The sequence below is a fragment of the Agelaius phoeniceus genome, chromosome 1 (genome assembly GCF_051311805.1).
Source record: "Agelaius phoeniceus isolate bAgePho1 chromosome 1, bAgePho1.hap1, whole genome shotgun sequence".
Classification (NCBI taxonomy): domain Eukaryota; kingdom Metazoa; phylum Chordata; class Aves; order Passeriformes; family Icteridae; genus Agelaius; species Agelaius phoeniceus.
Genome location: NC_135265.1, coordinates 94,000,506 through 94,017,957, shown reverse-complemented (window position 1 = coordinate 94,017,957; position 17,452 = coordinate 94,000,506). Strand labels below are relative to the sequence as shown.

At 38.2% G+C, this 17,452-nt stretch overlaps 1 protein-coding gene across 7 annotated transcripts in view; it reads left to right on the top strand.

The window, feature by feature from the left end:
- Nucleotides 1-17,452, top strand: part of CARMIL1 (capping protein regulator and myosin 1 linker 1) — a 189,598-nt gene that overhangs the window by 94,067 nt on the left and 78,079 nt on the right. For all 7 annotated transcript variants that reach the window (XM_054639030.2, XM_077183526.1, XM_077183515.1 and 4 more), the window contains 6 exons: nucleotides 1,965-2,053; nucleotides 7,073-7,167; nucleotides 10,706-10,792; nucleotides 14,444-14,547; nucleotides 16,473-16,550; nucleotides 16,666-16,742. In XM_054639030.2, coding sequence (XP_054495005.2) covers nucleotides 1,965-2,053; nucleotides 7,073-7,167; nucleotides 10,706-10,792; nucleotides 14,444-14,547; nucleotides 16,473-16,550; nucleotides 16,666-16,742 — 530 coding nt within the window. The remainder of the gene's footprint in view (nucleotides 1-1,964; nucleotides 2,054-7,072; nucleotides 7,168-10,705; nucleotides 10,793-14,443; nucleotides 14,548-16,472; nucleotides 16,551-16,665; nucleotides 16,743-17,452) is intronic.

Sequence of the window (17,452 nt, the reverse complement as noted above, 5' to 3'; positions counted from 1 at the left end):
TTATAGTTACAGGTGGAGTTAGTGGTTTGCTTGAGAAACTGCTTTTATGCTTGCCTCCAGAAGCTTTTTGCCTTTAAAAGTTAATATTAAATTTCCTCTTGTTTAAATTGATGCCATTTTATTGATCTGTAAAGCTCTCATTATATTGCTAAGCTGTCATTTCCAATGAAAATTCAATAGGAACTTATGTGATTCTTGGCAAAAGAGTAGGCAAAAAACTTCTTTCCTGCTGGGAGATCTCTCTCAAAGTTATGCATGGAATGAAGGTGGTGGTATTTTTAGTGCTGTTGTAGTTTGCTGTTAAAATCAACACTGTTAAAAGGTACAATGCAATTAATCAGTTTCTGCTTCAGTGAAGTGAGATAGTTTGCTTAGTTAGAAGACTAGCTGGTGTAGTTTGCTTAGAACAAAACCTGGCCCTGTTATCTAGCTGAGATTCATTTATGTGAATGTTTCGGGTTTTTTCCTTAGTAACTTTCCTGTGGAAAACAAATAAACTTTGTCAGTCTAGAAAATGCATCAGTTACGCAAAAAACTCAACCTCTTATCTTCCACGCATTCAATTTTTAAGTCAAAAATGAAGAAAATGTAGATTGTTGGGCAGTAAATCCATGCCATAAGAACACTGCCAAGGGTCACTATGAGGTCAGACATGTCCGGAGGCCATCGAGTGCATTGTGTTTCACGAGTCCCACTCTGACATTGTGTTTGATACACAGTACCCACAGTGATTTTACAGTACAGACATGAAACTTTCCACTTCTACTGCAGTCACAGTACTGTAGAAATATTGTGATAATATTCTGAACTGTTAAAACATGGATGGTAAAGAAAGCATTGGGAAGATGGCTGAGTTGACAGTCTTCACCAAAAATTGTCAACCTTTACTGTGTAAAGAATTAATAAGATTTTACATGTGTGGTAGAGCAGATTTATTTTGTTTAGGGCGGGTTTATTTTGGACATTCAGTTAGTTTAAAAGTATAAAAAAAACCCAAACCCTGAAAAATACACAAACTAGAAAATGTCAGATGGTCATTAGAGACAAAGATATCCCTGGTATGAATGTCACATTGTTGCCTTTAAAGGCAGATAACAGAGTAGTTTCAGCACTTCATGATCATGACTAAAATTCAGATTTGAATGTCACATGAGCGCTGATTAGTGTGAGCTGTGGGAGGAAAAAGAAAAGTCAAATCCAGAAGCAAAATAAAAGTTTGTAATAAAAGGTGATGAGGTACAGAGTTCATTGCATGGCTTTTGAATGATTATGGTTTTATCTCTCTATCTGAATGAGCAGAGCAAACAAACTCTTTTGTTGTCATGTGTTGTTCATGGCACTTGCAAATATCCATGCAAATTCTAGAATTCAACCACAGTAAGAACATGAGATGGGATTTGCTTCTCCATAGGCTGGAAGAATTCATACTCAAATATACTGGCCCTTAACCACTAGTCCTTGGGAGTCTTTGGAGGACCTCTCTAGCTAGGGTACTTTTGCTCCTGAGGTTTTTGGGATTTTTTTCTGTTTGTTTGACTTCTGACATATTTCTTTGTGTTTAGTTGTCATTCCTGGTCAGGCTTTATTCTCCTTTGCACTAGTTACCACTTTTTTCTGCAGGACTAGTGTGCATATGAATAAGATTTCTTTTAAAATTGAGTGAGAGTTTTTCCTGAACCACATGATTTAGATTGTTTTCAGTGTCATTATAAAAATTCTGCCCCTTTTGGTTAGGCAGCCTGATTCATTAGTTACTTGCTTTTAGTCTGCCTCCTGCTTCTCTTAAGTCTTTTCCAGAAGTCTTCTGTTCACTCTCCTGAATGTTTCTGGTATTTTTACTTCCTTATTTGTGTATAACAAGAAGATGGTTGCGGCCTGGATCCCATTACAATGTACAGCTTAACTCGATAACTGTCTGTTCCGTGTTTGTGTTCTTTAACTCTGTTCTGTCTTTTCTGTGGCAGTCCACTGATCTCTGTGAGCAGATACTGCGAGTGGTGAGTAGGTCCAGTCGCTTGGAAGAGCTGGTATTAGAGAATGCCGGGCTTAGAACGTAAGTAATTCCTTCACAATGTCGCTTCAGGTGCTGCTTGCTCCCACTAAAAGGGATGTGTGGTGTTTGTTAGCCAGAATAAGCATTTAAATAGCTGTGCTCAATGCTTGTCTAGTTCTGAGGAGCCTCTAGTCACAAGCTTTTTATCAGATTTTCCAGAGGGTCTGTATGTCCAGAAAATCCCTTTCAACTGGTATTTTTTAGGATTCTGCATAGAGAGTTGGGCTAAGTGGAGCTAAGTGATTGAATGAGAGCATAAACCTTAAACTGGCTCCTACTGTTCCTCTCCCAAATATGGGTCCAATAGAAGTATCAATACCTTTTTATAATTTAAAAAACAGAGGTTTGTTTTGTTAAAAAAAGCATACTATGCCATCTTGCATAACATGTTATTTCATTTCCAAATGAGCTGGTATTATCTTAATGTGGATTTCTGTCTGCTCAAATATAACAGGACTTCTACATTAACAACTCTTTTGAAGAAAGTAGATCAGTAAGTTTAATGGCTTGCCATAGACTTAGAGGGAAGATACACAGGAATAAGCCATACCATTAAATCCTTGCATATGTTTTAAATATAGTAAGTTGTAGTTACTAGGTATTTGCTTTTTTCCCCCCCCTTCACAGGAAATAGAAGCAAAGTTCAAGTTACTTCCAGCTGTGCTAGTTTATACTTGTAGTGCTTGTTTGAGTGTTAGGGTAGTGTCCAAGAAAATATAGACAAGATAAACTCTAGAGCTATTGAATTTTTTTTTTAAATTTTATTTAAAAAGCAGTATAAAGGTGGGAGAAGTAGAACACTATGTAGAATTACAAATAAAGGGAAATGAGCACATGGGAGATATTTGGTGTGCCTTACATTGTCTCCTCTTCCATTGTTGGGATCTTTTTCTCCTTTTTAAAGTGTATTTTGCGTTGAAATGCCTTTGAAAGAAAATTGCCTACATGACACAAGAAATCTGAGGTTGAGTTTGGAATAATATGGGAACTTTCTGATCACTAGTGTACTGTCTTTAATAGCTGTCATTCAAACATAAGCCCCTGGTTTTAATCTTGTTTTCCAGTATGTGCCTTGAAATCTAGTGATAATCATTAATATTAAAGGATATGTTGAATACCTTTGCACATTGCCTACCTTTATTTATCACGGTTGGATTAACTGCTTTCAGTTTTAACAGGACCTGACAGATAATCAACCTGTGACTTTGGTTTTCCTGTCTCCATATACATGCAGAGTGTTTGGCATTGTGCCTTGGTGTGTATCTGTTCTGATCAACACTGTCTGTTTTTGCCAAGGATGCATTTGTCAGTTTTGCCATTTTTCATATCTGTTTGCTAGGAGACCCTGTTGTTGCTGGCTATCTTCCTTCCCATGGCTTACAGACCAGTCATTTTTAATGAGCTATGATAAAATGCCAAACCAGGGTTAAGCAAGAGCTACCAAGAGTAAAGCTGTAGGAAATAACCTGAGCAGCTGCAAGAACATATTTCCTCCTGCAGCAGAGTCAGTTTAAGATAATTCTGTTCTTTTCTATCTCCAGCCACTCATTTCTGTGATTTGGTTTGGGCCACAGCCTCATAAACACTTGTCATCCTCCCAAATGATGAAACAGCAAACTATTGTGCAGTAGCAGTAATAAAGACCCAGAACTAGGGAAGTGTGAACTTCCTGTTGGGAAAAACAGGATGTCAAATGAAAGCCCCTGTCTGATAAGATTTGTGCTTTCCAGTTTAGATGCTCTTGGAAATTTTATCCCCTTTTCTATTGCTTTAACTGCACATAAAGGATGCAGTTTAGATACCACTGGAAGGCTTCAACGCATATAGCAATCACTAATAATTTCGTGAGTGTTTTAATTAACATTTGTGATGTCCAGACTTCAGGGAGAGCAGAGTCATTCAGGCTGGCCCAAAAAAATAAGCTTGAAAAGAGTGTTAATCTTTGAGGTATTTTAGAGGAATGAGGCAGTATGTGATAACCAAAATACTGATTTCTGAGTGGGCAGCTCAGCTTATTGATTAGGCTGGGCTTTGGTGTCTACCAGGCTTTGAAGCTTGGCCTGACAGGCACAGGCTGTGTATGGTGGGAGCTGCCTTTGGCCTGCACTGATGGGAGATGCTAAACGGCAAAGACTTGGATATTAGGAAAAGGTTCTTCCTCCAGAGGGTGGTTGGGTGCTGAAGCAGGCTCCCCAGGGAGCCAGCCTGGCCCCAACCCTGCCAGAGCTCAAGGAGCACTTGGACAACAGTTTCAGGCACATGGTGGAATTGTTCGGGTCCAACTCCTGTTCAGCACCAGGGGTTGGACTCAATCCTTGGGAGTCCCTTCCAACTCAGGATATTCTGTGATTTCCATGGAACTGCAAGACAGACTTCCCAGTCTGCAAAGGCCTGTTTGGAGAAGTTGGTGCTAGTGGTTTATTTGTTGCACTTCCATGTTCTCTGAAAGCTGGCATGCAGAATGTCCCTGCCTCCTTTCACACTGTCCTATGCAGCCCTGTTCCAAAGAGAGTGACCAGCTGCCACATGGGGAACAAGAGAAGTGCCTGTTGCTGGACTTTGAGGGCCTAGAGGGCCTTTGACAGTCAAGTAGAGTCTTATCTTTCCCTTCTTGACAATGTCCTTAGACCTAACAGTGTTGCTTCCTCCCACACATCCTCTATTTTTCTGTTACAGGGATGTTGTCTAGACAGATCTCAAGGAATTGTTTTGTTTGTCTGAAATTTCCAGATTGGTAGTATTCTTTCCCTTGAAGAAATATCCTTAGTCTGTCATGTGTATAGTTGAATTGAATCTTTTTGGAGCTTTACCTCCAAGCCTCAGTAAGCTTGTTTTGGCCAAGCATGGCTGTGTAATGCATACAGAGAAAGCTTGATGCTTTTCAGGGAGTTTCAGACTTACACTACATGCTCTGTTCCTAAGTGTGCAGTTAAAAGAAGTAACAGATTTTATGACTTGAAACAAATAGTGAACAAAGGAGGAGAAGAGATGTTCCCCCATGAGCAGAGCCAAGGTGCCTCTGTTTATGGCAGACATTGCACAGAGAGTGTGTGTTGTTTGTATTATTTTTTCCAAAATGAGCCTTGGAGCCCTGTGAGCCCAATATAGATAATCCAGTGCTTTGTGGTGGAAGTCACTTTGCTGTGCCTTTGCTGAGTAGTTCACACAGACTCTAGTTGTCTAAAACCCTCTGATAATCCTGCCTATATTGTTGGTAAAAGCTGGGGCAGAGTTTGTAAACAAGCCTGGAGGTATAGGCAAAGTATTGTAATGACAAGAATCTGTTAGGGATACAGGAAGAGGAGGAAACTCCTCAAGAGGAAAGGGTTTGTTGCTTTTTAGTTCAAAACCTCATTTTTCCTGGCTGGACATAAGGAGCTTGATTCGGATGCCTAAGGGCAGGCATCTAGTACCATTTGAAATGCTGGAGGATTTTCAGAGTGTTGGCAAATGTCACTGAGGACCTACAGGAGATCTGTAGTCTTCTGCAGCAGCAGCTGGTAGCAAAGCAGGAGACCCTGGGGCCTCTCAGGTGGCAAGGTTTCAAGCCCAGAAGTTCTTTTTGTTGAGTGTTTGTATTCACAGGCTGCTTGTATTTTAGGAAGAGAATATGTTTCTCCTAAAGGCAGCCCTTCATCATGCATCTGCAGTGCTGGAACCAGTTCTAGCCCCAGAAGGACACAGGGTTTCAAAGAGAAATTAAACTTCCCTGGAGCATCCCTATACTTCAGTAAACTTTGTAAACCTCAGATAACCAAAAGCTATGGAGGCTATTGCTGTTCAGCTTCCTTTCTTTTCCAAATACTAGAAGAGGATGCTGCCTACTCTGTGGTTCTCAGCACAGTTTTGTGGTAGGCAGGATCTGTTCCAAGGAAAGAGAGCAGTGTTAATGAGCATTTTGGTAGTTTTCCACCATTGGCCTACAGGAGGAGAAATAATATACTTCAAGGCAGAGAGAGAAAGAAGGAATTTCAAGACATCATTTTGCTTTCTATCTTGGTGTCTAACTCAGGTGAAGTAAGAGCACTGAAGTTACAGCCTCACTTTATCAAAGGCTCACAGAAGGTCTAGTTCCTTATCACATCATGGTACAAGAACAGGTTTGAGGATTTGTGTTAGAGCTGATAGACATCAGCCTTCTGACTTCATGCAAGGAATGTGTCTCCACCAGAGTGTGACAGTGTGGTATGCAACAAAACCCAAGCTAGCTTTCAGCTTAGTGCTGTGGGTGGTGGCAGTCCAGCTGCAGCAGAGCACTTGCAGACAGGGCAGTGCTCCCTTGCCTCTCAAGTGGCTTTGGAGCAGAGGTCATGCAACTACATCTGCCCACCATAGTTGGTTAAGGTTGCTTTAAAGCTCTCTGTGCTGCCTGGCCTGGCTGTTGTCAGCGTTACAGAACTGATACTCTGCATCTCTTTTGGATCCATTGCTGGCACTGTGATCAGCCAGTCATGCCCTTTGATGCTTCTCACTGTAAAAAGAAGCAAAAGACCAGCTCATCAGTGTGCTGCTGCTCTTTGAGAGAGCTATTCCTGCTGTTTTATAAGGTTAGAAATACTTGTGGATGTGCTGCAAAGCCCATCTGTTTGAGTGACTGTTGGCAGAAAGCTGCTGCCAGTGAGCAGGATGGCTTGTGAGTGAAGGAGGTGGTGGTGTGCAAGTTGATGAGTATCTCCAAATCCTGTGGCATGCAGAGAGATGGAAGATGTGGTCAAGTTTTGAGTTATTCTGTGTAACTCCTGTTTTATACCTTCAGATCTCTGTCAAAAGCATTTTAGTCTTTGATTGTATACTCTTCAGGTCTCTTAGGTCACAGAATGAATAAATAACAATGTGGCTCCTTGTGAAAGATAGCAAATTAGCCAGATAATCGTTGTTTAGAACCACGAGGAATCAGTTAGTGCTCTGTGCTAGCAAAGGCCACTTGTGTCTAGTAATCCCTTGATGCTTTTAAGCTTTGTATGTGCTGTTGGTAGAGGAGATAACAGGATTCCTTCTCCCTCTCTTTTTTTGTTGCAGGGATTTTGCACAGAAACTAGCCAGTGCCCTAGCCCATAATCCCAACTCAGGACTCCATACGATCAACCTTGCTAGCAATCCACTTGAAGATAGAGGTAATGTAACCTTTACTTTTTTCCCTTTCTAGAAATGTAATAGGAGGATTATTCTTTGCCTGAAGAATAGGTTATTGTTTTGTGCTAATGCTGCTGTAAATTTCTGTTGTTCACAAATGACTGAGAATTGCTATTCTTTTTGACTCACGCATATCCATTGGTGTGTTGAGAAATATTTAAATGTCTGAAACCAACTCTGGATTTTAAAGGAAGACAAAACACAGTGATTGTTTTAAAAAAACCCTCTACTTTTTAGGAGGTGTACATTTTTAAAAGCAGTGTAATCAGTAGAAAGATGAAGCGTAAGGCAACTTTCTTGGATTGCATTTTTCTGATGGTTTTGTGTTTTTATTTCAGCTGTAACGCCATATTTCTTTTCAGTATGAAAATTACCTCTTTTTCTCAGCTCTGTGGTGGCCTACCCTGTTGTGATATCTTGGTGATGTTCAATAATACTGGCATAACTGGCATTCCTATGGAGCAAAGTGCTGTTAACTCCACAAGATGGAAAGTCAAGCTGAACAGCTCCGCTTTTCTCAGACTAGGCACCGCTAGGCATGATTTCAGTACATATCAAATCATTCCTCTCCCTTGTCTACTCTTTTTTCACCCAAGAGGCATTTATTTTTAAAATAAGGTTACATTCTTTCAGTCTGGAGTTGACCCTTCAGCATTGCCCATGTGAGATTTCCATTTGCTTCACTTAATGCATTCCAGGCACACAGTGTTCTAGGATCAGACTGTCTTGTGCTCCTGTTGGGCCAGAAGAAAAATAAGAATTTTACACAGTGAACCTTTTCTTGTTTTATTTGGTTTGTTTGGGGGAAATGTTCTATTCTCTTTGCTGTCATGATTCAAAATAGAAAAGCTGTTCATTCTGATTACAACCTGATGGACTCAGAATGTTGTTAACACAGAATTTTGTAGGTGTCTCTTCTTTCTTGCTGGTTCAGTGAGGAGAAAAATAGCTGGGAAGGGGGTTTTCTTCCCTTCTACATCTGTATCACTTTTCTTTTGACTAGAAGCAAGTATGATAATGTTTTTGTTTTTAACCTATTCTAAGTAGTTTTTTCATTTGAAATTGTTCACATGAATTGCTTTTACTCTTCTGATTACCTCTTGCCTGCTGATTATTCCTTGTCCTTGTTAAGAATTCTCATCACATGGAAGCCAGTGCTTTGCTGAAGAGTGTTATTGTTACAATGTGCCGCAGGCCTACTGCATTTTACAGAAATTTCTGTTGTAAGCTGGAAAAAAGGCTGCTACATTGTTGATTCTGCTTTTGAAGAAGTGTATTTAGATTGTGTTATTTGAAAGATTTTTTTTTTCCCTAAGAAACTCATTTTTATCCTGGAAGCAAAACAATTGACCGAACATTGGCTACTCTACGGTGCAGGGGATCTTTTTTCATTTTTTAAACATATCCATGGGGGTGCTTTCTTTGCAGCAAATCTATAGATTCAAGCCATTCCGCAGTATCCACATATAAAACAAAAATGAAATGTAGAAACTACAACTTGGAGAAATTAGTAGGGTTTTTTCATTATCTCAGCCTCTCCTATCAAATATGCAATTAAGATTTGACCTTTTCATTAGAATGAGATAGGTTATAGAGTACTTAGAAATTAATTATAATTGTAATGTGCAAATACTGCAAGTTTTTAATTCAGGAAAATTCCCTGGGTACAAGGTAGATTATTTGTGAGACTAATACCTGAAAAGTTTGTTATCAATCTTGTCTGTAAAAATTTAGCCACACTGAAGTGATGGCAGCTTTACTTTTGGCTCTACTAGGATCAGAATTTAATCTCGTATTTTGTTAAAAATAATGCAAAACAAACATGCTGAAGCCTAGTAGTACTCAAATTCCAAACTGTGTGCCTGGATGCAGCTAACTGCATTTCTGCCATGTGAGCTCTCATCTCTGTTATGCCATTAGCAAAAATGAGTCACCTAACGGGTGTCCAAGGGCCAGAGCAACCAGAAGCAGTTTTTCTTTTCTGCCCCTGATTCCATATCTTATAACTTAACCCCCATGCTAGTAAGATGTGAAAATTATTTAGCTTGACTAGAACAATAATTAACCCGGAGATTGTTAGCTAAATACAAAGATGGAGAGGTAAAACTATTTACTGCAGGTCTTAGTAAAAATGGTTTACAGCAATAATTACATTTGTTGTATCCTTAGTGATTGTCCTTATAGAGCTATGGAAGAAAATCCTGTTAGTATGATTTGATTCATTCTTGCTGAAAATTGGTGAAGGTATATGGTTACCTTTGTGCTTTACAGTAAATGATTCCAAGGTCTCATGGGTCAAATGCTTTAGCAATATAAATAAAAAAGCGTGTATTGTTTTGAGCTGCATGGGTGTTGCACGCAATGCTTTTACAAAGAGCATTAAAAAAAGACCCTACCACAGTATCTGCAAGGTAGCTGGCTCCTCCATTGTCAATGATAAGTAAAACAGAATAAAACCAGAGTAATGTAGGTATGTGACCTACAGTTTCACAGACTCTTCCATGTCTGTGTATGTGGAAAGGGTATCAGTTTTTTAATTACTATCTTTTCAATCAAGTAAAAGGTTTTACCCTCTTTCTCTGTGCCCTTTTCTCTACAAATGAATTGCTGTAGACAACTGTATTTCACACCTCAGGTTAAGCCTGGAGTTTCTATGTTGATTTATTACTCTAATAAATATTTCACAGCCTAGTTGCATTGTTATTTAGGATGTAGCCCCTTAATCAAATATCAATCTTTTGCTTAAAATGGAGCATTAAATTTGTAGAGTCAGGAACTTGGACACACTGGGTAAAGGCTTTAATGCAAAGTGCCTTCTTATGGTTTTCTTTTTTTGTTGAATTTGTGCTGAGGTAGTCCAGTCTCAGCATCTTAATAGGTTTTTACTCTTTAGGATTGCAAGAAGTTGTGGCATTTCCAAGCCTGTGTCCTGGCTGATAGCCTGCAGGCTGCTGTAAGGGAATTAAGTGGTCATTATGACTTGGTAAAGGTTTCAGGCTCTTAGGGTTTGCCTCAGAAAAAGAGGGTGATGTTGGCTAATGTGGGTGCCTTTCTTGCCTTGACAGCCCTTCCTTTTAAAAGAAAATAAAAATAGTTTGAAGTTTTGTGTGAAACGCCATTGTTGGGTTTTAGTTTGCACTTAGATTTTTTAATTTAGTTTTTATCCTGAAACATAAAGCTTCCAGATTTTCCAAATGCTGACTGCTTGGTGTGTGTAATAGCTTCACTTTGACTTCTTCCCAAAAGTACGTGTGTATTATAAAGTTTTTAAATTAATTAAGGAGGATTACTGATGGTTAAAACCAAAGGTTCCTATCTTTGTTGTTCAGTGGTTAGAAAAGCAGGGATCTTGATTACATCAGTAAAAGGTTCATAAAATGACAGGGCCCACCTGCACAGTGAGTGCAGTTCCTCTTTAAGTGTCAGTGGTGCTGTTTGCCCCTGCTGAGATTTGCTGGGAAAACCTGAGGTCACAGAGCTCACCTGAAAACATCTGTTTTGTCTTTGCTCCCCCAACAGGTGTGTCATCTTTGAGCATCCAGTTCGCCAAACTTCCAAAGGGACTGAAGCATTTAAATTTATCTAAAACCTCCTTGTCACCTAAAGGTAGGTTTTATAAATATGCCTCTTTTTCTCTTCTAAAACTTTCAGACTTGCATACAAAGAATACTTTTTCTTAACAGATTATAAAATTATTCATTTTGTTAATTATTTACATGTATTTTCTCAACAGTGCAGCTGCTTTTTTTGCAGTCCTGGGTTGCTGAACCCTGGGCTCGGTTCTGACTACCCTCAGCACTTTGATAAACTCAGACTTGCTTCTGTAAGGGTTAAGTTTGAACCTGTATTATAAAGGAAGACTGAAATTAGGATTGACATGACAGATATGTTTCATATGCACTTCAAAAAAATGTCTGAAGCAAAAATGTGTAGGGGAATTTCCAAATGTTTTGTACACAGTGCTTTTATGAAACCAAGCATTGTGACAATAGCTGGTGAGTGACTTGCTCTGACTAAAGACTTCTTTGTTTTATAATTTACAAATTTCTGATTTTATATTGTAATTGAAATGGTTGTATGTTTTAAAAGCGATAACGGCAGTGAAGCAGAAGCCAGAAGCTTTCAGGATTTTTTACATTTTTGTTTTACAAATAATAGGAGCAGTGACCTCTTGCGCAGATGGCACAAACCCAGGGTCTCCTTGTATAGGTAATGGGTGTTAAAAAGAGAAAAGCACAGTGACATTATTGCTGCTTTTTTGTAGATGTTGATGACCTGGAAAAGATGACTGAGTAAGCAGTATGAAGGACATCAGTTGATAACAGACAGACACCATGCCCTTTTATCCTGTTTATTATTGCTCTGTGAAGTGCAGATTCTGTATTCTCCTTAGCTTCAAGGATTAACCTGGGGAAATATGGGTGGGGTAAAGGACTATTTGTTGTTTTATTATGGGTGCCTATGGCTCTTATTATGCTTACATAAACAATAAATCCTAACATGAGTTTATTCAATAATGATTTTCACTAAAAATACTTTTATTGAACTCTGAGGTTGTTGTTTTCTACTGCTAACTCAATTTTTGGCGACAGTTGGTTAAGAATCTTGACTAATGTCACATGTACTCTTGAAATGAGATACTTGTGAATTTAACAGAAATTTATGCAGTTCTAGTATGTTCATTCATTCTTTATTTTTCTTCATGTGAGCTGAATTATTTCAGCAAGCGATTTTGAAGTTTGAGTCGAGAGAACATTCTAGCAACATTTCCTTCTTCTTAAAGAATGAATGCCAGCTTGATGAAGTTCACCCACACATCTCTTGTCAGTGAAAGTGAATTCTGAGGTTATTAAAAGAATCTGAAGGTTTTTAACATCCTTTTAAAAGATGATCTTTAAGCAAAAGCTGAAAATATTTTCCAGTATGTCTAATACTGATGACCTTCAGATTAACACATTACCATTAATGTTGTCCCATGGAAGCTCCTCAGTATTTCATAAAAATAGTATATGCCATATCTTAAAATGGGAATTCTTACAACCCTCAGGACCTGAAGCAACTCAGGTTGCTGCAAAGCTGTCAGTTCCTCTCTAACCTAAGAAGACAGCAATGATTTGGTTTTAACTTGGGAGACTATTTTTGAACTTGTAATACTTTCTGTGGAGAAAGTCTAAAAGAATCCCTGGATCTTGGATTCAGTAGACTCCAAAGTGCATGTATTTGTTACTCCAACCTTTTTTTCTCTTCTTTTTTCTTTTATCTTTTTGTTAATTTTTTAAGCTTTTCATAAATTCAGAACAAAACCTCACAGGTGTTGACCTTATTTTAAAAGTGCTTTCTATTTGAGATAAGTTTCTGAGATTGACAAGTGAAGTTCAGGTGGCAACTTCCCAGCTGATCTTTCTTCAAATATTGTATCTCCAAGTTCCTGAGAGCTATTAACAGTCTGAGCCTCCTGAGAGTGGTAAAAGAGCATAAAAGATTGTCTGCAAATGAAAGTGAGATTACTGTTAGAGTATAGTATGAGGTAGTGTGAAGTTCAAACATAAATTTATTGATTTGAAGATTCTGGTTAAATGGAAAATTCTAGTGTAGTCATTCAAAGATAAAGCTTGCTTTTCTGTGTCCAAGCCAGAGGCTAATTAAAAAAATCTCTCATTCACATTGTTTGCCTTCACTGATGTGGCTGATTTTGAGCAGTTGGCCCTTTTAAAGCATGAAACAAGCTGCAATATTATTAATTGTTTGCTAGCTCTTCTTCTCCCTCAAAGTCAAGACACTGCTTCTGAATTCCCAGAATTGGTTCTTGGTTGTACATTCTGAATTACTGGTGGTTTAACCCAGCTGGAACCCCAGCTGATAACAAGGTACCATTGAGCAACAAGGACAAAATTGCATTTGTTCCTTCTTCTTGGTGTTGCTTGCAAATGTTGTTGAGAAGGCTCGCTAAAGTGAGTCCAAAGCTGTAATGTCAAATATTTAAACAGAGCTTGGAGATCTCTCCAAGTTTCAAAAACTATTAGTTTGCAGTTTACCTTTTGCAACAGGCCGTAGATTCAACAACACCATCTCAGGCTACAAGAAAAATGATGCTAAGCAGAAAAGATTTGAGACTTGACAAAGGTGTTGCTGTGCTTTGCTACTTTCCAGTTTCAAAAGCTTCCTGAAACCAGGAGCCACACTACTAATATGGGAGACTTTCTTAATATTTGAAAGCTCAGAAAATTAAAGCACTGACATCAGTATTTTTGTCTTCGGTAGCTTGCTAGCTGTTTCTTCCACATCCTCACTGGCAAATCAGTTTCGTAAGTTTTTAAGTGAAGACTGGATGTGTTTTATCCATTGAATGCCCATCTAATTTCACTGACCAATTTTGAGAAATCGTTGAATGTTGTGTAGTAGATCACTTGCCTTCTGTATAGCTTTGGCCAGGCACTTAGAAAAAAACTGCTGCATCAACTAAAGGACACAGTGATGCTTATACATGTAAGAAAAGCATGCATGTAGTGCTTGAAAAGCAGCAAAGACAATCTACAATAAATTGATAAGTTGATGATAAGCTGCAGAGTCCTCAGATGAAATTTAGATTTGAAGGAATCAGAAATAGCCATGTCCTAATTTGTATTTTGAAAAGCTGAAAAGTTTCAATGGAAGAAAGCCCTGACTGGTTTGTTCCAATGTGAGCTTTTTAATTTTTATCTGAAAAATATGTGTTTGTTCTGAGAGTCTTTATGCATCTCATGGTACTTTCAATTAACTATTTTTATGAAATTACAGGCAAATACGTGAATTGAAGTATTTTTAATTTCTAGGTCTCATCAGTTGCTTTTGAAGTTCCAGCAATTATAATTGTTAATGTACTTGGTCTTCCACAGATGCTTGCATCTACTTCCACAGATAGTTTTATCTAAATATAATTGTTTGTAGGAAGACACTGGCTTAACATTATGGAGTAAACTGTGTTTTTAAAATCTGCTTGAAAATGGATCTGGATACATCCTGCATCTGGGACGTATAACATACTGTGGCTCCATCAGGGCAGTTGGGAAAGTGTGGTCCAGGGGGAACTGGGCATGCTGTGTCAGGGAAAGGTCCCATACCTGCCTGGTGATCTGTGTTCCTCAGCTGCAGTGATGGCAGTAGGAGGTCATTAACCATTTGCACGTGTCTGCGTTCACTGAAATTGTGCACTTGCAGGCTCTGGGCCAGTTTTGTGTGGAGCTGGCTCAGCTGAGTTGTGACCCCTTTTTTTGGCAGGGGTGAACAGCCTTTCCCAGTCACTGAGTGCCAACTCGCTGATCGCCAGCACGCTCGTCTATCTCGACCTCTCAGGGAACGCGCTCCGCGGAGATGATCTCTCAGTAAGTGCTTTCCTCTCACTGGGAGGTAATGAACGCGTCTGTTAATTAATGTTTGAGAGACAGGCAAAACCTTTTGGTTTAGATCCTCTTTGGCCTTTATTTCTGTGCAGTTTTAGTAGGGATAGAAAATAACAGTTTTATTTCTACTCTTTGGAATAAAGTCAGAGAACTGCCCCACACAACTAAAAAAAAATCCACATAATTTTAATTTATGCCTTTAGTCTTTGGCTTATCTTGATACGTAAGAAAAGTGCAAGAATACCATTTTTTTTCCAGTGGACTTACTATTCTCTCTGAGTTGTGTTTGAAAGTGACAAAATGCCATTAAAAAGCCCTCATCATCTTTTTAATGATAAGAGTATTACAAATTTTTTCATTGGAAGGCTGTTAGCAAATTATTTCTTTTGGCTTGTAAAGAATTAATTTCTGCTTTTCAATATTTTTGTTTGTATAAATAAATTTGGGCACCTCGTTGACATGCGCTGTTAAAACACGTGATTCTTTGAAGAATGTAATTATTTTTTAGAGTCCTTTGTTCAGTTTATCAATTGCCATGAAGGTGGAGCTCTATTTCCTCCCTAACGAAATCCATTTACTTCTCAATTAGTATATATTCACTTTCTGACTGTTACATTTGCATTTCTCTTTCACATCAAAAGTTATGTGCACATGACTGTCAGGTTTTGAATTCTAAGAATTGAACATCTAGAAGATGGAAAACTACGGTCAACCAATCTCATCATTTAAAGTGCAGTCAGATGTGGCCTTTTCACATATCTTACTTGCAGATTCATCAACATATTCAGAGAACTAGGCTTTTCAGACGTGAGGTGAAAGGGTCAGAGGGACAACAGGGTTTTAAAGGTAGCAAATAAATAGTTAAATGTAAGTAAAGACACACAGTGAATTACTCTGAGAGAATAACATAGTAAATAATGTAAAAACAAAAGGTAAAATAAAATGTAATAAATCTTTGGAGGGCAGTGTTTAAAAAAACCTAAGGTCTACCTACAATAATTTAAGATATAAATGCAGGAAATTGGGCTTTTCTCAGCCTGTCAGAGGGATGGTTCAAAGATTATTAATACTGAGGTCTCTTAATCTGTGGAATCAGTTTTCTAACAGGAGCAAGGAAATCCTATTATTTAACAATTAAAATAAACCCTAGGAAAGTACGGAAATTTTCAAAGTGAGGACCTCTCTTGCATTGTCGTTATAGGGGCTAAATGACCTAGTTTTTGGGAAGATGGATCTATTTTAGAAATGTTAAGTGTGCACTGTTTGGCTGGATTTCATGTGGAGTTGAGCTTTCCACTTTCCTCTGAATTAGGTCACACTTTTATCTTTCTGTGTTGCTCTCTGAGACTAAAAAGAGCCCAAAATGAAACAGTGTATAGTAAGAAGTTTTACATATGCTAACATTTACATGACATATTCTAGGCAGTACTGAAGGCATCAATGTTAAAGTCTTGTTACTGGTTCTGTATTCTCCCTTAAACCTGTAATGTTTACAGCTGATATTAAGAACTAACCATGGACTTCAGGTGCAAATTAGTTGTTTCCCTCATGCTTAAGGAGTCTGGCTTTAACTTATGAACCAATTAGCCTTTCTGAAATGTAACAGCAATCTGAGTTACATCACAAATCTTTGTTTAATTATTATCTTAATTATCATCTGCTACGAAAGTTAAATGCAGTAACTCAAGACCTGTGCTTTAAGAAAATGTTGGGTAAGTGTAGCCTGAGCTCCATTTTCCCACTATTAAAAAAAAAAGCCTACAAATATAAAACATCTTGTATGATTAGGTGAAGTTTTAGGTGATTTTATCGTAAAAGCCAAAAATGCAATGACAGGTTGTGATCCAGTAACAGTTGTCATAATATAAAAATTAACATCTGTAACTCTTTCTGTCAAATAATTATAGAGCCTGTACAATTTTTTGGCCCAGCCAAATGCCCTTGTTCATCTGGATTTATCCAACACGGAGTGTGCACTAGATATGGTAAAGACCATTTTTGTTGCTATTTCAATACCAAGGAAACATTCCCCACCTTTTATCCCTAGGTACTTTTTTAGGTTAATATAAAGTAAAATGATTTGCCCTTATTTTGAACCAGGTGTGTGGAGCCCTCCTTCGTGGATGTCTTCAGCATCTAGCTGTCCTTAGCCTCTCAAGGACTCTGTTTTCTCACAGGTACAATTTAAATGTCATTACCCTCAATTCCTGCAGTATTTTGGTTTATGATTTTTTGCACTTATGTAGCACCTTTCTTTTTAAGAATAAATCTAAGGCTTTTTTTTTAAAAAAGCCTTAGAAGTCTTAGCGCTCGATGAAGTAGGTACTACTTATTCTAAGCAAAATATTTTCTTTCCCTTTGTGCTCTTTGCTAAAGGCCTGTAAAGTAAGCTACCTTGTCTAATATGTGTTTGTATGATACTGATGCAGCGGAAAGTCTGTATATATCTTTTGTCTCTAAAGGGCAAAGCACCACATTTTGAAGTCTGGCTGACTTGATTCCTCTTTATATATGATTTTTAAAGTTTGTTTTGTCTTCTTCTGGGAGGAACTCCCTTTGAAAGTCTTTGAGATTGAATGTTTACTTTTTAGAGTACTTGCATTGTAGGAAATATTAGGTTCCATTTTGTTCAGATTGAAGCTTTGGGTCCTTATCAGAGATGACACCTAATTGATGCTAAGGTATTCTAGCATTGAGTAATTATTTCTAGTGATGAAAAAGCAATTTCAGGATTTTGTTCATGTCCTGTGTGATCATCTACTTGTGAGATGTAAGTATGTTCACTAATAACCTGATCCAAATGATCATTCTTTGTAGTTCACCAAACAGGAGGTAGATAGTAAAGTCTTCTGTGCAGCAGTGCAGTTGTGAGGATTGTTTGTTGAAT